General features: G+C 38.9%; 1 protein-coding gene across 1 annotated transcript in view; it reads left to right on the forward strand.

The window, feature by feature from the left end:
* The window catches only part of med13a (mediator complex subunit 13a), a 97,348-nt gene that overhangs the window by 47,677 nt on the left and 28,386 nt on the right, over nucleotides 1-21,285 (forward strand). Inside the window, exons 5-9 of the mRNA XM_077242563.1 lie at nucleotides 7,143-7,340; nucleotides 8,267-8,464; nucleotides 8,554-8,716; nucleotides 9,357-9,470; nucleotides 16,272-16,994. Coding sequence (XP_077098678.1) covers nucleotides 7,143-7,340; nucleotides 8,267-8,464; nucleotides 8,554-8,716; nucleotides 9,357-9,470; nucleotides 16,272-16,994 — 1,396 coding nt within the window. The remainder of the gene's footprint in view (nucleotides 1-7,142; nucleotides 7,341-8,266; nucleotides 8,465-8,553; nucleotides 8,717-9,356; nucleotides 9,471-16,271; nucleotides 16,995-21,285) is intronic.

A 21,285-nucleotide genomic window follows, 5' to 3' on the forward strand; every position in this document is an offset into this window, starting at 1 on the left:
ACTAGTTAAAACCAGACCCTTCTCAGTCATAACTGAGTTAGGGCCTGGGGAAGGTTCATTCACAGCTCATTTCCAAAGAGGCGTCACCAACGGACGTCGCTCAAATGCCCTGGAAGCAATTGCATAGACCTTAAAACCGATCAGATCGATCATTATCTTGTAAAGCCCGCCTCAACGTTTGTGATTGGTGCCTCGTTTTGGAAAGATTGGAAATGAGCTTGAACGGGCTCTTCGCCAGACTAACTTGCAGAGCAAATCTAAATTTGCCAGAAGTTCGTCTGGGTTTTCCCAGGCTATGTAAACCCTAGAAATGGTTGTGCGTGAAAATCCCAGTAACTGAGCAGATTGTGAAATACTCAGACCGGCCCGTCTGGCACCAACAACCATGCCACGCTCAAAATTGCTTAAATGTCCTTTCTTTCCCATTCTGACATTCAGTTTGGAGTTCAGGAGATTGTCTTTACCAGGACCACATCCCGAAATGCATTGAAGCAACTGCCATGTGATTGGTTGATTGGATAATTGCATTAATGAGAAATTGAACGGGTGTTCCTAATAATCCTTTAGGTGAGTGTATATATACATACAATTATAGCATTATTTATTGTTTTAGGACTTTTATGATGGCAAGCAGTAAACGATTTATGGTGGAACAAGCTCTGGAACAATTACTGGAGAGTGACAAGGAGAAAACATTGCTTAGAAAATTCTAAGCATTCCTAAGAAAAACGCTTGGCACTATTTGTAAATAAAGTAAAATTTTTCATTGTTCTTTACACATTTTATTTAAAAATTACACGTCTATCAAGCAAAGGCTTTGACAAATATATTTTTTGTTCAAAAACTGTTCACTATTGTTCGTTAAAATCGAATTTCCGTTTTTGAAATTCTCGAGTTTATTGTACATTTTCACTCATACTTCCTTTATAAACATATTACATGCGTGCTTAAATTAGCTTAGGGTCTTCTGAATCCATAGATACCAAACACACAGTGTTCCATCTCCATTACATAGTTTATAAGCCCCAAAATAAAGAAAAATTGAGAAAACGGACCAAAAAGGGCTTAGTCCCCTGAGGGTTAAGGCCTATTTAAAGGCACAGTATGTAAATATGCTGCTATAGGATACTTATTCAAAACAAAGGCGTAATTTAATGACGCTGTGAATGAGCGTTGGAATCATGGCATAATAAAACGAAATAGCTGCAAGTGTTTTTTTATTTCTACTCGTACAGGTCAGTTTATTCGACTAATTGAAATTGTGGGGTAACAGCCCTGTTTTTACTGGGTATTTTCAGCATGCCGGGAGTCGGAGCCACCATATATTTGGGGAATATTTGGGGTGTTATTATTAATGATTTATCTGTGCACATTATAATTTGTTTCTTTAATTCCTGTGCCTTCAAAATCTTCTGTCAAAAACCTTAACTTCCCCTCCTCTCTTCTCTGATTTCGTCTGCACTTCTGTGATGGCTGGGTAAATAATCCTCATTTCCAGCAACCTGTCACTCACATGAGATCGCAGCAGTTAGCAAATGACAATGGTCTAACCATCCAATGAGTTCTCCATGGACAAAATCAAGTCCCATCCTATGTTTTTTTTCTTGTTTGAGAAGCCGTTTCACTTGGATAAACATCACAACAGGGGAAAAAAACAATTGCTGACTTTAAGACCTTAACTGGATTTTTAAAGCCCTCAGTTGCACTTATGTACCCAAGGACTATCAGTGGGAAGTATTGCTTGTGATGCTCACTTTTGAATGGATTTCATTTAGTATTTTGTAGTTAAGCTTGGCTTGAACGCTGTATTGACCAATCTGCTCCCCAAACCATGCACTAGAATCACATCTGATGTTGTTTTGCATAATTGAGATTGTTTGCGTTCCCGCAAATTAAAGTTTTAGAACATAATTCATCCTTTTGATGGGAAATAACCTTTGCAGTGACTCAGGAATGTGTGATGTGTCAATTGGAACCAGCTGACCTTTTTCTCACTCGCCTGCGCTCTCTGGATCTCCTTTGGTCTGCTGCTCACCGTTTCTGACAGTCTCGGATTAGTGAGTGTGCGAGTGTTGCGACTATGACCTCATAAAGAGCAGTGAGAGGGGTGTAATGAACTCATAGCTCACTTAACTGAGCAGAAGAGAGAGAGAGAGACTGGTAGTGTACATATTGCTTGACAGAATAAATGTGAGGTGAACAGTGTGATATTGGAATACATTTGTTTGCCTATTTGTCTGAAAATTGCTTTATATCGGTGTGATGCCCCCAATCAAATGCAGACCAGAGCAGCAGACCTCTCTCTAATGATGGCGACATGCGGATACGTCATCTTTAGTAGATTCAATGCTTCGAGCTCTCCTGCAATGCATATTCTGACCTTCCACCCTGACACCTGCCTGAAGAGCTCAAAGGCGGGCTTCCTTTCCTTTCTGTAAATATTTTGTGATTTTCAGTGGAGTCTTTTCTGATGCACTGCGACGAGCTGGGGGTCCAGAGGCTAAACAAATTCCGGCCCCGTCACCTTGGCTCAATCAGGGAGCTGTCGGATACTAAAAAAGCTATTTTTGCATGGAGAGACATTCTGCAAACAAGCCGTGTTTGTTTTGTTAGGTCTGGTCAGCTCGGTTTTTCTTGAAATAATGCATTTTGGAGGCTTTTGTCTTCCAGTGTTGATAAAGGATAATGATCGCTGTTAAAGCGTGTAGGATTAAGCCACTGAAACCCATTAAAGATGAATCGTGCCACCTTTCCATTTGTATAGCCCCCCTCCCCATTCCCTCTTCCCATACCTCTTCCGGATGGACGGAGGTGTCCTCTGTCATTGTGGCTTTTATGGATTTGTGTGATGAAGGCCATGGAATGAGCCAGCTAATGGAAAGACACAGGATGGATTCATCCCTCCCCCCTCTCCCTGGAAGCTTAACCCCCAAAATGTGAATCAATATATCTAGTACAGTATGAGATTTTCTTGGGAAAATTTGTAACTACCAACTTCTATGTTTAGTTGTTTTTTTAGGCATGACAACAGCATGTAACAGAGCTGCTCTTGAGAAACTAAAGTGTTTTGGTAAGATACCAATAGGGTGAAAACTGATGCGGTTGCTTCCATATTTGTGCTTCACCTAGTCTTGCTCTCTCTCCATGTCTTTTTCTTTCATTTTGTTTCTGTCTCTCTCCCTCTGAGTGACCTGTTTATTTAAGTTGGTTTATGGTCTCTGAATGAGTGCTGCTTGGCAGTAACTGGAGGCTGTGTTGATATGAAAGGGTTTAAGAAAGTGTCTGAGAGAAAGGAGGAAGGAAAGAGAACCGGCTGCAGTGGAGGAGTCATTTAAGACCACAGTTAATGAGGAACAGAAGTGGAGAGAGCGCTTGAGAGGGAGCCAGGCGGGAGTGTTTGTACAGTGTTCCCCGCTTCATAGACTCATTTGCTTTGGCCCTGTTCTGATTACACGCTCTTCACTCTTCATGAGTTTCTTCTACATATGCTGGGCTTTTTACATCGGAAGAACCAGCAACTTTCCAATGACAACTCCAGATAAATGCCCCTTGATTTTACTTTTTAGCAGAGGTTCTTTTGGCTTAACATGTTAACCTAAGTACTTACATGATAGGCAAATTGCTTAAGGGCAAAATGGTTAAATGGTTATCATCTAATGCATGTTACATGATCTTGGTCATTTCTTTTGTTCACCAGCTAGTGTTACAATTATAATTTTTTTTGCGGGCTTTTAGATATTATATAATTACAGTTAACAGTTGAATAGTCTTTTTTCCCCTTGTGTCTTTCACATTGTAAGCTTAAAGGTGCAGTGTGTGATTTTTAGCGACATCTAGCGGTTCGGCTGCGAGTTGCACTGAGGGCTCAGCCCACTGCTCACCCCTCCCTTTCGAAGAAGCTACGGTGTCTAACATGGGACAAACATATCGTCGTCTGAGACAGCAGAGAATAGCCTAGCCAGAGTAAGCCAAGAGTGTGTAACATTGTCACTGTTTCTGTACACCAGTCCATTATATACCACACCATGGATAAAGTTTACAAAGCCATAGTCAGGTGAGGATCAAGGGTCTTAATATATAATATAATAATAGTAATCAGCTGATTGTCTCACAAACGTAACCAGCACATTTCCCCCCGCATAGCAAACCCATAATAATGCAAGGGAGAAGAACCACATGAAACTACAGGTCCTTCTCAAAAAATTAGCATATTGTGATAAAGTTCATTATTTTCCATAATGTAATGATAAAAATTAAACTTTCATATATTTTAGATTCATTGCACACCAACTGAAATATTTCAGGTCTTTTATTTTTTTAATACTGATGATTTTGGCATACAGCTCATGAAAACCCAAAAATCCTATCTCAAAACATTAGCATATTTCATCCGACCAATAAAATAAGTGTTTTTAATACAAAAAAAAGTCAACCTTCAAATAATTATGTTCAGTTATGCACTCAATACTTGGTCGGGAATCCTTTTAAATGACTGCTTCAATGCGGCGTGGCATGGAGGCAATCAGCCTGTGGCACTGCTGAGGTGTTATGGAGGCCCAGGATGCTTCGATAGCGGCCTTAAGCTCATCCAGAGTGTTGGGTCTTGCGTCTCTCAACTTTCTCTTCACAATATCCCACAGATTCTCTATGGGGTTCAGGTCAGGAGAGTTGGCAGGCCAATTGAGCACAGTAATACCATGGTCAGTAAACCATTTACCAGTGGTTTTGGCACTGTGAGCAGGTGCCAGGTTGTGCTGAAAAATGAAATCTTCATCTCCATAAAGCTTTTCAGCAGATGGAAGCATGAAGTGCTCCAAAATCTCCTGATAGCTAGCTGCATTGACCCTGCCCTTGAAAAACACAGTGGACCAACACCAGCAGCTGACATGGCAACCCAGACCATCACTGACTGTGGGTACTTGACACTGGACTTTCGGCATTTTGGCATTTCCTTCTCCCCAGTCTTCCTCCAGACTCTGGCACCTTGATTTCCGAATGACATGCAAAATTTGCTTCCATCCGAAAAAAGTACTTTGGACAACTGAGCAACAGTCCAGTGCTGCTTCTCTGTAGCCCAGGTCAGGCGCTTCTGCCGCTGTTTCTGGTTCAAAAGTGGCTTGACCTGGGGAATGCGGCACCTGTAGCCCATTTCCTGCTCACGCCTGTGCACGGTGGCTCTGGATGTTTCTACTCCAGACTCAGTCCACTGCTTCCGCAGGTCCCCCAAGGTCTGGAATCGGTCCTTCTCCACAATCTTCCTCAGGGTCCGGTCACCTCTTCTCGTTGTGCAGCGTTTTTTGCCACACTTTTTCCTTCCCACAGACTTCCCACTGAGGTGGCTTGATACAGCACTCTGGGAACAGCCCATTTGTTCAGAAATTTCTTTCTGTGTCTTACCCTCTTGCTTGAGGGTGTCAATGATGGCCTTCTGGACAGCAGTCAGGTCGGCAGAGTTACCCATGATTGCGGTTTTGAGTAATGAAACAGGCTGGGAGTTTTTAAAAGCCTCAGGAATCTTTTGCAGGTGTTTAGAGTTAATTAGGTGATGAGGTTAATAGCTCGTTTAGAGACCCTTTTCATGATATGCTAATTTTTTGAGATAGGAATTTTGGGTTTTCATGAGCTGTATGCCAAACTAATCAGTATTAAAACAATAAAAGACCTGAAATATTTCAGTTGGTGTGCAATGAATCTAAAATATATGAAAGTTTAATTTTTATCATTACATTATGGAAAATAATGAACTTTATCACAATATGCTAATTTTTTGAGAAGGACCCGTATATGCAACTATATATTTTTTCTAACAGGGTAGTAAAAGTTTAGCTGGCTAAATATGAGCTGTTACTGTGGCTGAGCTGGTTAAAGCGTAAAGCCTTGTTTAAACTTGACGCGTCTGCATGAGCCCAAAGGTTTTGTGCGGCAAAAATGGCATGATTGTAAGAGCGCGCGCGCCTCCGCATCCCCTATACACCATTTACTACACACAATAGGCTTTTTTTCTCTGATTTTGAAAACTCTTCGCGATTGACTTAAAATGCTTCCAAGATCGACTTGTCGACCGCTATCGACGGGTTGGTGATTCCTGTAACGTTACTGTTTTACGGTCAATGACAAGAGTACTAATCAGCTGTCTTACGAACGTAACCAGCACATTTATCCCCACATAGCAAAGCCAGAACACAGCGAGGGAGAAGAACTAAGTTACATGAAACAATCCAACTACATATTTTACATCACTGACAAGGGAAAAAATTTTACTCACGGTTTTGGTTTATGGCTAGTTTCTAGCTTTCTGCACCTTAATCTAAGGTAATAAAAACATTACGGTTTATTAAGTAAGTTCTTTATACACCACTGAAAACATAGTTATGGATGTCATGTTGCATTTCTGTTAATAGATGATCAACATTTTTACACTTTGCACCTTTAAAGGGTTAGTTCACCCAAAAAAATGAAAAGTGTTCGCTGATCAATCAAAAAATTTGGACTAAACCACTTAATCATATGGATTAGTTTTATGATCTCTTGAAGAAGCATCAAAGGGGTAGTTGTGTAGCTGTCAATGGAGGTACAGAAAGCTCTGTTTTAATAAAATATCTTCATTTGTGTTCTGAAGATGAGCGAAAGTCTTATTGATTTGGAACATGCGTGTGAGTAAATGACTTGGGTAAACTATCCCTTTGATACACAAAGCTTTCCTTTCGTTTGTTTTTTGGTCTTTTGTACATAAATATTGCATAAAGTTGAATGACACAAAATTGTTAATGCTTAAATATGATTTCTTACATAATGTGTATTTATTAGTATTAGTAATAATGTTACATTTATTATATAGTTTAATTTTAGGATTGATAGATCTTTCCATTTGCACTGTTTTTTTATTTGAGGAGCAATCTCTGATTGGGATGAAACAAACACAATGATTATGATTATCTCAATCTTAATTCAATCAGATAATCGTGACCGGCCTGTGTTTCATATTATTGCCCTTTATTTCACTATCGTCCAGTGTCTCTTGTGTTCTGTACGTTGTATGTATCAATAAATCTGGTGCAATTACTTTTAATTGTGCATTGTCCCTGTAAAAATAAACAATAAAATGAAATGAAATGAAATCTCTTCTTTTACTCTCCCTACAGTGATTCTGAGTCCATTTGGACTGAACGGGACATTGACCGGCCAGTCCTTCAAGCTGTCTGACCCTCCGACACAGAAGCTCATTGAAGAATGGAACCAGTTCTATCCCATCAGCCCGACCTCCAAGGAGAGCGCAGAGGACAAAATGGAGGACATCGATTGGGAGGACGACTCCCTGGCAGCAGTGGAAGTGCTTGTTGGTGAGTTGGACCAAAACATATTTTACTTAAAAGTCTTGTTAGGTAAAGTCTTAAACTAATTATATTGCGGAGGCTATACACATATGCATGTACAAGTTTGCATTAGGCTTGCTACGATAATCATTGTTACCGGTGTAACACTGTGTTCAGTCGCAACACCGGTTTCATCACTTGCCCACCGCAGCAATTTTTTTTCAGTTTAAAGCATTAAAAATATTTCACGCAATTAAAACGCAGTTTTGTCACTCATTGACTAGTGTTGTATGATCACACTTCTATTAATGCAAATGCTTTTAAACCATTCAAGTGCGACAAGACAAAAGAGACCTGTCAATGTCTGCCTGTCTGTCAATGTCCTCCCTATGACACACACACACGACACACAGAAAGACTCGCATCAGTATCGAGTTCTCTTTTGGGCTTGAACAAACCATAACACACAAATTATGCCAAAATGTCCGTTTTGTCGAATGTCCTCATGAGAGTGCATTCCGCTATCTTTTAACACATCTCCGGCGAATGGCTTCTTGTTAGACCTACCGTTTTGTGACTCTTTAATGTGTAGTGTCAGATTGCCTCAGTTAAAGCTGAACCAATCATCTCTTCCTTAGTTATTCAATTAAACATGAATAAACATGAATGAACATCAGAAGGACTTTTGTTTTAACCGCAGAAAGACGTCAGTATACACAGTTTTTCAAGTTCAAATCCACAGACGTTAATCTTCTAACTCCTAATTGCTTTCGGACAAAAATGGCGGATTATGATTGCTCAAATCGCCTGTCATTCAAACTCCCTGGGACGGGTGAATTGATGCTAATTCGTTGTCACAAGTCGATTACCGGTGGGAGATTTTTATCACCGTCACATCTCCAGTGTGCATTTATTAGTTGTTCATTGTGGTAATGCGTGGGATTTTTCTCCAGGTGGTGTGCGCATGGTGTATCCTGCATGCCTAGTGTTAGTCCCGCAGTCAGACATCCCAATCACTGTAACACCTATGGGGTCGTCGCACTGCACTGCTGTCTATTCAAACGGCCATCAAGTGCCTGCTTCAAACCGTGACCCTGCCATCTCTTCAGTGACCCTGACTCCTCCCACCTCACCAGAGGAAGCTCAGACAGGTGAACATGCCCCTATTTTAACTCAAACTCATACCCATCTCATTTCATGGGCGAGATCCGTTTCACTCAAACTTTTTTTTCTTCTGTAGTTCACTCTCACTCGGCACAGAAGTGGATGCGATTGCCGATGGCAGTGGATGGATTCAGTGTTGACAGCACCAGTCACCATGGTGGCAAGATTCCACGGAGGATGGCCAGTCAGGTGGTTGAGGGCGTCTGGCAAGAGTGCAACATCAACCGAGCTCAGAACAAGTAAGTGTGCTCTGACATCCTCAGATGAGCTCAGAGCAAATCTTACATCAGATAATCCCATTTCACAGTCAAGATAAATCAAAGACAGAGCCAACAATGCACTGCTGAAAACTGGTACAATGCATATCTGAGCCTCAGAATGTCTTATCAATGATTAGTTTAATAAAGAGAAAATTAAAGCAAGTACATGCGTTGGTGCTAGTTGTTGCTCAGGGAACTTTTCACAACTTTTCTGTAAGGTGTTTGTTTTGAATTTGCACAGATAGCAATGGTTTGTTTAATCCATTTTTTGAAAAAACAATTTCAGTTTTTACATGTTCACTTTCTGCCATTTTGGAATTTTGCAATTGTTTAAATATTAGCTAAAAATGCAATAATAGTCTGTGACCAGGTCTGGCTTTACTCCAAAAGGTCAATGTGTGTCAAATATATATTTTTTCCTGTGCAATAATTGTGAAATTTTAATGGTGTGTGTCTATACAGAAATTGACTTTCAAAACAAAATCTACCCTGGGAAAATGTAATTCAAGTAAAACTTACAACTACTAGCCTTGACGAAATACCATGGATTTTGTGATTTAGAAAGCCATTCAGAAGATGCAGAGTTTGATTCCAATCTTGTTTCATCGTGTCTCCACAGGCGGAAATTCTCCACCACAGCCTCCAATGGGACCAACGAGGAGGAGACGCTGATGAAAGTGGGCGCCTGGGACTTTGTTGACTCCACACAGAGATCAAACTGCAACTGTTCAAGGTACAAACATGCAAACTCACTTAGCCTTATACTCTTGTAGGCTCTCATTGTTTAACCATCCCGCACTGCTGCTACTAATCGCTTTTCAGCTCTTACAGTGTTATATGTCACTCTTGAAAATGACAGGCATTACATTTGTCATGGAGTATTAAATAAGCTCTTTGTAAAAACCAGAGGAACTGGTTTCTGAGTGATTGTTTTAAGCAATTCTCCAGACTGCAACCAAATGGTTGCATTTTGCCACCAGTGCGTATATTTTGTTAGAGGTCACACTGATTGCATATGAAAGGCATCAAACGGCAAACAAATTGAAAGCGGAACTAAACGGCACGATTGGAGATCCAGTGAGAAAGTGTTTGATTTTGCAGCATCGCTGTAAGATCTACTCAGAAGGATTCAAATTCAGCGCAGAATTCTGTCATAAACCATAGATAACAGATCAAACTGACTTGAAAACCAGTAGAAACATTATGCCATAAACCAACAGGGTATAGAATAGGGTGCACAATTAATCGCAATTAAACTGCACACGATTTGGCAAAGTCTGTGATTATTTTATGCGCAGCTTGTTAGTGTAGCGCGGCTGATCGGTAGTAAATGTTGCTCCATCTGAACACCAGAAGGCGCTCTTACGCAGACACGCCAAATATACCCCGCCGCAGAAGTACAATAAAGCACATCATTCCAGGAGATCCCTATCATACTATCTGTAGCTGAATAAACAGAAGATAGAAACGCTTTGATTAAATATTACTAATAAACACACAACTGCCTTATTCTTTGTAAGAAGCCACATCATATCACAGAAGGATGCTCAAGTGTCGTTATGAAGTGAGTTTGTACTAAAACCGTTTTATTAAATGTTGTCTTTTGTTGGACAAGAGATTCATAAATGCTTCTCATGTTTGGAAAAATGTTTGATTCGTGTTGCTTTTTCAAATGCACGTTCTAAGAGACTCAAACTCACAGGGCTTTCAGATTGAGCAGCGTTTACAGAGCCGTACATCAATGACAAGCTGCGCATAAAAAATAATCGTAGCCTTTGCGCTTTCAAAATCGCGATTATCCAAATCGGTTTTTGGTGCGATTAATCGTGCAGCCCTAGTATAGAAGGCTTTTCAGTCCACAAATTACCCAAATTCACCATGGATTTAATGTACTAACGCTAACTGTAACCATGGTATTGGGCTTGTACAACCTTTTGAGAGTGAAATCCTATAATATTATGTTTAAAATTACCTTTGCTTTAAAAATTCCCCCAGCGCTACTAAATCAGGTGCTGGTGCCACCATCTGTAAAACTTTGTGGCACCGGTGCTATTGCTCACAAATGTTAGTCTGCTGCCCTTTTAAAGGGCATATTGCAGGTTAGAGGACCCAAAGAGTCAATGTATAGAAAAATAATGTAGGAAATAGATTTTCTTTAAAATATACTTATAAATACGCTACATTGGCTGCTGTCGTTTTTGTGAGAAAATTTTACTTCCGCATATGAAAATGGGAGTGATGTAACGGGAGGGAGAGCGTCTATTCAAACAACAGGAAAACAATGGATCGCAATGACATTTCGGACGTTGAGGAAATTGTTCATGCTCGTATGACGGACCACAGCCATACAATTGTGAGCCTGCTATGCTGCCAAGAGAGCAGGGACAGGCCAGGATTAATGTTAGACAGAACAACGGTCAGAGGAGACACACTGAGGTGTGTGTGTGTGTGTGTGTGAGGAGAACCAGTGGAGAACAGGACAGCTGTCTTGGTGAGAGACCAGTGTTAGCTTATAGATATATACATGTTTGCTAAGGATATACACTTTGCTCACAATGTACAATTGTACTTTTAAGAGTAGATTTAAATGTGGGTACTTTTACTTTAACTCAAGTACATTTCTAATGAAAAAACTGTACTTTTACTTCGTTACTTTGGGCGACGTTTCTCTCGTTACTTTATTTTTAATGCAATAGCCTACATGTTGTTAAATGCGTAGTTTATTCCAAACGCTCTGTATCTTTTTTATGGGCATGAGCGATGCTCAATTCACAAATGAATCACTGAGTCGATTCTGTTCAAAGACTTCATCAAAGAAGTTGACGATGCATTCGATTTCATTTCATTCAGGTAATACATTTTACCAAACAGATTATTACGGCCCGATAATTACAAAGTATGACCTTATCCATTTTTTGGACATATACATTAATTTATAGGCTACATTTAATAAGCTAACATTGTCCACAGTTTATGAAACGAACACCCGCCATCCCGCGGTAATGTGTGTGTATTGCGCAGTGGCATCCGAACTCGACTTGAAAAATGCCTTTGCCTGCCTTTGGCACAGTTAACCAGTTTTAAACATGCTTGCAGAAATATACATTTGATTACATTTTGGAGAACAGACAGTAGAAGATCTGTCGATGTGCATTTGATCGTTGTTTGTGTTCAAATGTTCAGTAGCGGTCATGAGCACGACGCAAGCACATGAGAGTTTCTTCTCTGTGTCAATGGTTCCCTTTACATGCCTTTGAATGCAAAACTCTGCAGAGTCACTTTATTTCGACAGTGTCTAATAATCCAAATGTAGTTGTAAAAGTTACTTTTATACAAACCAAAGGACAGGCAATGGTTTTCGGGCTACAGATGGCAGAAATAATGCTAGTTTCTTCTGATTTTGTTGCAAAGATAGCCTATCTAATTATGATGATAATAGTCACTTAAATTAAAAATATCTAAATAATATCATGTGTGTGTGTGTATATATATATATATATGTATATATATATATATATATATATATATATATATATATATATATATATATATATATATATATATATATATATATATATATAATATATATAAGGCCTATATGATCTGAAGTAACTATAACTACTTGTAGTTTTTTCATCGGATACATTTTACTTTTACTCAAGTAACTATTAAGATTATTACTTTTACTTTGAGTAAACATTTCTATAAGTACTTGTACTTTTACTTGAGTACAGTTTTTGGATACTCTACCCACCTCTGGGGAAATGCGAGGCAATGGTCACAGCTGAGGAGAGTCATTGCTGCAGGGAGGTGGATGCACCCAGGCACTAAAGATAGCACCGTCCTTTTTTTTGTTAGGAAACCTGTGGACTCGATGTCCTGACAGGCAGGAGTTTTTGCAACTTCCACAAACACAATAATTTACCATGACGATGATGAATTAAAATACAAAAACTACCGACCGCTCTTACTGAATACCAACCTACTCAGCACTGAGCGGACGCGGAGCACACGCATAACTCCCTCTCGTGACGTAAAATGACACGATGATAAAAAAAAGCATTTTTTACGAGCAGTCAAAGAAACTCTCATTTTATCTACTAAATTGGTACCCTTATGTCATTTTAAAACATTTTTTTTTTTACCTGCAATATGCCCTTTAAGTGCTGTCATAAGTCTCTGATGTAGAGAAAAAGTGTACTTGCTTAGATATTCTGTGTAGTCTACATGTTTTGATTGTGTATATGTTTATGTATCAGGCTGTATCTAGTATTACAGCTCTGTGTATTGCTGAGTTACATCTTGGTCCCTCCACTTGCATGTTTTTGCATGGTTTTGTGACTTCTGAGTATTTTACGCTCTTACATGAACAAGTTATATTAATGGAAGTGATCTGGAAACAAATGCAATTCCCATGTGGTTTGGTAGTATAATTGTTGAAAAAAGTTATGCATTTTATTGTAACACTCAGCATCATTACAGAGCTCTGCGTGTGTATTTGTTTCATAATTAAAGAGGGTGGTAATTAATTAATGTTTGAGTGAAGTGTGGTAGGTTATTGTTCCTTGCTTCATGAGTGTTTGTGATATCAAAAACAGATTACTATAACAAATTACAAGCAAGAGAACAAATTAAAACAAAGAAACAAATTAAGTAAACTGCTTGAATTTTTAATAAATGTTTTAGATCGTGAATTGTGTATTAAAAAAACATAAGGCTGTTATCTCATAGAAGAGTGCAGTAATTTCCACTGAATAATGTAAATAATCATTGTTCAAACTGATGCTGGTTACATGCTACAGAAAACGATAACTTGTTATAACTTGTGTTTACAGATTAGACAGTAGCTGTCTCGCTGCCCAACTGTAGTTATTGTAATAGATACACACTCATATCGTGGCATGCTGTGACAGGACTTGAAAGGAACTGAGATTGACTTTCACTATCAATGTATTCCAATAATATCGGTGCTGTTGACATGCCTACTTCAGGTAGATAATGGTTTTGTAAACAAGAAGCAGCAAATACATGAAGGAATGATCCTAAATACTATCTGTGGAGCATTGCAAGGAACGTTAACACTGACTTAATGTTGCGTAGTGCTGTGTGGTCTTGCTGTTAGTCGTCTTCTCTTTTTCTTCATTGAGTAGCTGTGCAGTTCAGGCCAAGAGAAGGCCAGGCGCTGTGGGACTGTTGTCATTTGCCAAATATGTTTTTTGGAAGAGACCCAGCTTGAGAGGTATGATGAAACTCGGAGTCCCCCCGTGAAGTGAAAATGACCATGCAACGACTGAGATCCTTTCTGCTTGCTTAGCATTCTGCTTGTGTATATGTGTGTGAGTGACTGTGTGTTGTTGTATGCTTACATGTGAAATTGTTTTGAGTGTGAGAATAAAAGGGTATAATTTTACCTTTGAATCCCTTGTGGTCTGGTCTTTTTTTTGCTGTTAAGTTTGGTTGTACCGGTAAATGTTTATCTGAAGAACTGTGTGAGACCAGTGTTTACTGCACATGATGAAAATTAAAAAGAACAGCTGAACATCAATACACAAATAAAATATATAGTTTAAATTATTACTGCCTATAGTTATTTTTTTTGAAATAAATAAAAAAATGCTTAAAGACCCCCTGTGCTGAAAATCAAGTTTTTAATGTTGTTTATATGTCTGTGGTGTTTTCAATGTGCTTTAAGACAAACCATGTGCAAACTCATAAGTCAGCAGCATTGCTGAGTATTTGCTCCTTAAAACTGCAGTGAAAAAAAGACAGTTTCAAAATCGCAGTTTGAAATCGCCGATGAAACCGTAACATGGTTTTTGTGACATTAGAAACACATTATTAGCTGTTTGATAACGTAGTCAAGCAAAAGGCTAATCATATTAATTACCGTATGGGTCCGATGTTGTAGTGAGCGATACAATAAAGCATTAGCTTTCTGTTACATCGACTTGTATGCGAGTTGAACGAGTGGAACTCTGAGCTGGTGTGAGTGAGAGGAGGCTGGATTAAATGCATATGCATTGTTCTGCATATATTAAATGAAGCAAGGGCGTAGAGTTACATTCAAGCTATTTAAGGCAGGAAAAACATAAATATGTAATTTTGGTGATCAAAGAAGAGTTTTAAGGGACTACAGGGGGACTTTAAAAACACAATTTTGATTTAATTTATACTTGGTTTTAATAAATAGAACATTACATGGTTAAAATGAAAAGATTTTATAGACTTGTATGTGGTTTTGTCTCTTTTAGATTTAATTAGGAAAATGTGAAAACATTAAGTGTAACTGGGACATGAATTTACATTTGATTTATATTTATATTTATATATATTGATATGGTGATATATATATAAACATTACAAAACTGAGGAAGTCTGTTATGCTTACCAAGGCTGCATTTGTTTTAGCAGAAATGCAGTAAAAAAAATTCTGAAATAAAATAAATACAATTTTAAAGAACTTTTTTTCTATTTTAATACATGTTAAAATGTAATTTATTCCCGTGATGGCAAAGCAGTGTCTCATGATCCTTCAGAAATTATTCTAATATGCTGATTATTTGGTGCTTAAGAAATATTTCTTCTTATTGTCAGTGTTGCATTTCGCAAACAATTTTAGCTTCATTTAAAATAGAAATCTTTTGTAACGACAAAAATGTCTTCCCTGTCACAAAAATGTCTTTTGATAAATTGAATGCGTCCTTGCTAAAAAAGTATATACATTTTTTTTTTAATCTTACTGACTCAAAACTGTAGTTATAGGTCACATAAGACTATACTCTCACCATTACAGTTCCAACCTCAGTTACCCTGTGGTTGCTTTTGCAAATATTTACATTACATTTATTCATTTAGCTAAATTAAGTTCCTTGACCCCTAAACTCCTCACACTACACATGAATTACACATTCAAGCATCTCTCTCAAATACTAACTTTCATACATATACCACACTGATAGATTTCTGAACCAAACTGAAGTGTCCTGGCTTTGTAACATAAGTGGTTGTTGTGGAAGCTTTGCATTTTTAATGGAGGGATAAAAATGTGTTGAGATTCTGTGGCGGTTGAGATGGTGACTGCCTCTGAAGAACAACATTATAAATGAGAGACACTGTAAAAGGGATCCCACAGGGAAACTCTGACAGCTGAGGGGCTTTACATATCTCTGAGAAAGTGTGGACACACCTTATCAGGTCGGACAGATAGGATGGGAGTGCTTGTTAAAATGGTTGTTTCTTAAACCTATCTTTGGACTCGACAAGCAGAGAATCTTTATTCAAAAGTTTTTAGTTTTTTCAAGGATCCAATAATAGTTTGAAAATATTAAATAATGAGCTAATTAAGAAGCTGTTACATTTCTCAGTTACGAGTCTCAAAGGCCTATTAAATCTAAAAAAAAAAAAAAAAAAAAAAACTTGTGAAAAGAAATGAAAAAAATTATGATTTCTGGTAATAGGCTTTCTTATTAATTTTGTCATCAGTTCATAACTCATGTCCCTGTTGAATTAAAAATATATTTCTTTCTCTTATCAGGCACAAAACATTGAAGCAGAGAGGAGGCAGCACACCTGGTCAGCTGCCCAGTGCCGGTCAGACGCAGCAGCCACCCATCAAGCACAAAGCCGGAGAGAAGCCCGAAAAGGGAGACAAGCAGCAGAAACGCCCTCAGACACCCTTCCACCACCGCAACTCAGTCTGTGAAGATGTTCCCATGGAAACTGACGCTTCTGCAGGCCAGCGCTTGGCTCTTAGAGGTCAAGAGGGTGGACGATTTCCTGTACTCCGCCCATCTGATGTGAGCACTGGCTCAAAACCGCCACAGCTACACAGCGGGGGCGGAGCTACCGTGGGCAACAGTGGCCCGACGGAGATGGTCGGTTCCCCTCAGCCACCACCACTGAGCCCTCACCCCTGCGAACGTGGCGAGGAAGCCTCAGACGCCATTAAAAACCCCTCCACCCCACACAGCCAACATTTTTACCCTCCTTCTGCAGAACCATGCCTCCAGAAGGGCCCAGATGACGCCCGTTTGGATCCCCTTACCCAACCTTTTCCCCCTGCATACTCCGAGCCCTTGGAGCCAACCCCGTACATCAGTGCAGCAGTCAACCAGGATGACGACGGGAGTCATGCGCCGTGGAGATTCTTCAACCTGCCACGTAGGAAAGATGCAGAGTTTCCCACGCCATCACTACCAGGAGACAAACTCAGAGAAGAGGTGCTACTCGGAGCTGAAGGGATTATGTCTGCTACTGAGTGAGTAACAGGTTCTTTATAAGCACCGCAAACAATTTCATACACTTATTTGAAGGTAAATATGATTTCTGAGCTACTGGATTCGCCAAGTGAAATAGCAAGAAAATAAATATTTGAACACTTTTGTCTTCCATAGGTTGACCACTGACTCTTTGAGTTAAATAGGCTATGCTTTATGTAAATTACCCTGTTATGATTGGCTAAGATGTTCTTGAAGGCGGGGCAGCTTGCAGTGACATTGACATGACGTTAAGGCCTAGTATGGTAACCCATACTTGGTATTTTTAACCCATCACACGCACACACACACACACACATTTGGAGCAGTGAGTAGTGAGCACACACACTGCAAACCATGGACACAGACACCTGGAGCAGTGAGCAGTCATTTTCCCAGTCTGACTCTCTAAACATTAGGCCACAACTGCCCAACTGAATACTGAATAGATGTTGATATGCAGATTTGGCTTATGTTAATTTACTCATTGCTCTGATAACCTTCATAACCTAATTACTTAACAAACCATTTTTGCAGGTTAGTATAAATGGGCTCTGTTGATTGGGGCGAGATCTTTGCCTTGTGATTTTTGGCTGTATGGCTACACACCTTTTCAAAACACATTTTGTTTACATTCTCATACTCCCTGAAATCTCAAATAATGCAATGAACTGAAAGTACATATCTTTAGGATTTAGAGCTCTCCATAACCTGTAAACAGCCAGGAGGATTGTATTGTGCATTAGTGTTATGTGAAAATGGCTTAAGTAAATGTGTTTCTGAAGTGACAGCAGGACAACCCTGTGGACCCCTTAATCCCCTCCGCTCACGGCCCTTTTGTTTGCATCAGTCAGAGTTTGTTAGCGAGAGCCCTCAATACCAAACCCCAAACGTTCCCGTCTATTCGTGCAGTATGTGTTTTGAAATAGCTGTGATGTAGCCTCGCGCTCCCCCACCTCTGCACAGTCGCACACATAAACACTCTCGTTCTGTGTAGAATGTTCTTTCTCTGAGTGCACACACCATGTTAATCTCTCACGATGCGCCCTTTTGACATCATACTTCACTAATGTGCAGGCCCAGCACTGTTGTGAACTAGGAGATTATGTGTCCATCTCACACGTGCATACAAACACTCAGGGGTTTAAGTAGGGATTTAGAGTAGAAATAAGCAAGCTACAATTTTAAACACTAGCTTGTGGACCTGAAGGAAAAACAAAACGGAGAGAGAAATTGGGGGACTGCTTTTCTACACACTCTGTAAATTTAAGGGACCTTTGCTTAATATATTATGTACAGTACTGGTCAAAGGTTTGGGGTTGGTAAGATTTTTTTTATAAATATTTTGCTTACCGGAGCTGCATTTATTTGATTAATAATATAGTAAAAACAGTAATATTGTAATATATTATCAATGTTGTTTTCAAGATTATTCAATGAATGCACATTGTAATTTCTTTAAAAAAAAAATGTTTTAATAAATATTACTGACGCTAAATCTTTGAATGGAATCATGATAGAGAATCCAAAGGTTGTTATTGAAAAAAATTATTATTATTTACTAAAAAAAAAAATGTTATGAATGTGAAATTCATGATTTACAAATGGAATAATTTCAGTCACAGACTGATTTTGATTGCTTGTCAGTCAAACAATATCTTCCTGACAGATTGGGCAGTAATAAGCTAGACTAGATTTATGCAAATTGACTAGATTTAGGTCAAAAGTCACAAGAATACAGACAGGATGTGTGTGAAATGGAAACTTACTGTTGTTGCAGGGTTCATTTTTTCTATGGAACAGTTGATGTTAAAATAAATTAAGGATGAAATAAGGATTTGTTCAGGTCCACCATATGCTAAGCCCAGACTTTCTTGCGACATGCACCTACCCTACAAACTTCCAGGAAGAGCACCAAGGGAACTTCGGCTGGCCTCCCTTGTGGCTACCTAGACTTAAAGGCACAGACATTTGACACCGGTGCCAGTGCTGTTTGATGACAGTCTCCAACTAAGCCGTGACATGTTTACTTGTGTCCCAAATTTCTGCTAAAGAGTAAATCTTATCTGCTTCTCCAGAAATGTAAATCAACAAACGGTTTCCCACACTGCTTCCAAAAGACATGAAGTTGTCATTGTTTTACTGCAGTTTTCTCTGTATTTGTGCTGATATGCATGATGATTAAAATTATCGTACCAATACAGCGGGAAGTACATTCATTACTCTGGCTGTAACTTTGTATAAAAAAGGGAAAACTTGTTTTTTCGTATGGTCCACAACGTCACATCTATTAACATGAGATAGTGTTAGTTGAATCTGTTGAAGGGGGAACATTTGTTGGTCGCACTGATATTTGGCCCAGTTTGGGAATGTTTTGACACGGTTTTTGAATAATGTTAGTGTAGTATGAACTTCTCTAAACCGTTGGATGAGAGATACTGAAAGCAGTGCCTTTATGCCCCTCATAAATTTACAAAGCTGCAGTGTTATGGGAAAATAAAGTGTACACATTGCTCAGCATTGCCATCGTCTTCCTGGAAGAATGCTTGTTGATGGAATTACGTTAAAAAATATGTGCTCCTTAATCCTTCACTAGGAAACATGGCTGTTAGGAAAATGTTGTTGTGGTGTGGATGTTTCACACATATCTGATGCTTACATTTTGTTTTAGTTCCCTTCAACAGTTTTAGGTGTACTTTAACATTTCAAAAGTGGTTTTCATCTGTATTGTTTCCACTGTAATGTTTTTTTTTTGCCTGGAGTTGCCTAAGGTCAGAAAAAGGGACAGTGCTGTGGGTTAGAGAGCTGTCTCTGTTGGCCACAGTGAGATGTAATGGTATGCAGTGCAATCCCAGGATGCACTTGGCTGCTGTCCTCTTGTGTCCATTCTGCTGTTACGGGCCTAATGTAATCCCTGTGCACTCTTGGGCCTCAAAATGGGTTTAATCTCTGGCCAGCGCCACTGTGCACTCACTGTCACCCCCCACCAGAGCTGCAGTGGTCGGATCTGTGTGAGAAAACAGTGGTTGGTACCATTCAACAAACACAGAGGGATTTTACATAACATATATACTAGTAGTCGACCGATATATCGCCACGGCCGATACATCGGCCGATATTTGGCTTTTTTAAAATATCGGCATCGGCCGATAAGTTTTTCTGATTGGCCGATGTGTTGGAAGCGGGACTTTTATTTTGACGGCTCTGCAGACTTTTATTTTGACGGGCGGCGCTGAGAACACCAGCACCTGAGAAGAGAACGGCAGCACCTGAATCTGATCATACAGCGCTCACTCACATTCTCCGTCTCTCTGTCAGTCATATCTAATAGTTTGTTAGACAGAACCGGTGGCTACAGAACTGGTAATCAAATAAAGTAAATGGTATGCGAAAAAGTAATGCGTTTGCTTTTATATTATTTGTAACCGAAAACAATCAGGCTAAAATACTTTCTCATTTACCGTCAACATTCAGCAAATGCGCTTCTACATAATTTAAACAAATCTCTGAATATCTAATAAACATTTAATTTCACAGACCTTGAAGATTTAATCGAATCCAGCTGTGATATCTTGTGAAGTGTGCATTTGTAGCCTGCATAAACGTGTTACTGCGAGTGACGGTCGGTCCGTGCGAAGTGAGTAAATGCGAACAGAAGATCAGCTTCACAGGAGACGCGATCGAAAAACTTTAAATCCTTCATTTTAAAATATGCTGTGCTATATCCAGTTGCCCACTGTGTCATATTCATGTCGTTTTCACTGTGTGCTGTATGTAAAATTAGCGTTACCTTGTCAAAAGTCAAAGTAAAAAAAATATGATTATCAGTGCGCATGAAATTACCAGATTACTGAGTGCCCTGTTACAGTGTTTACTTCCTTTTTACTCACATATTAATATATTTTTAAACAATTACTTTATTTGTGAAAAATACTGTAATAGGATTGCAGATTTAAGAAGTTGGCATCTAAAGTATAGGGCCTAAGCATATTTATTTTAAATATTTTTAAATATTTATTAAATTGATCTAATTTATTAAATATTGATTTTTATAAATATAAAGTGTGTGTGTGTGTATACAGTGATGTGAATAAGTTAGGACACCCATGCTAAAGTTGCCTAAAAAGAGGAATAAAAAATCATCTTTTGGAAATTGATCTTAATGCTTTAATTAAAAAAATGAGGATAAATCCAACCTTTAAAGACACCGATTTTCATTGTGAATGAATAATGTATCATAAATAAATAAAAGTTCTTCCTTAAAATACAATAAAATAAAATAAGTCAGGACAC

The sequence above is a fragment of the Siphateles boraxobius genome, unplaced genomic scaffold (assembly GCF_051911475.1).
Source record: "Siphateles boraxobius isolate OS27281-9 unplaced genomic scaffold, OSU_SipBor_1 25, whole genome shotgun sequence".
NCBI lineage: Eukaryota > Metazoa > Chordata > Actinopteri > Cypriniformes > Leuciscidae > Siphateles > Siphateles boraxobius.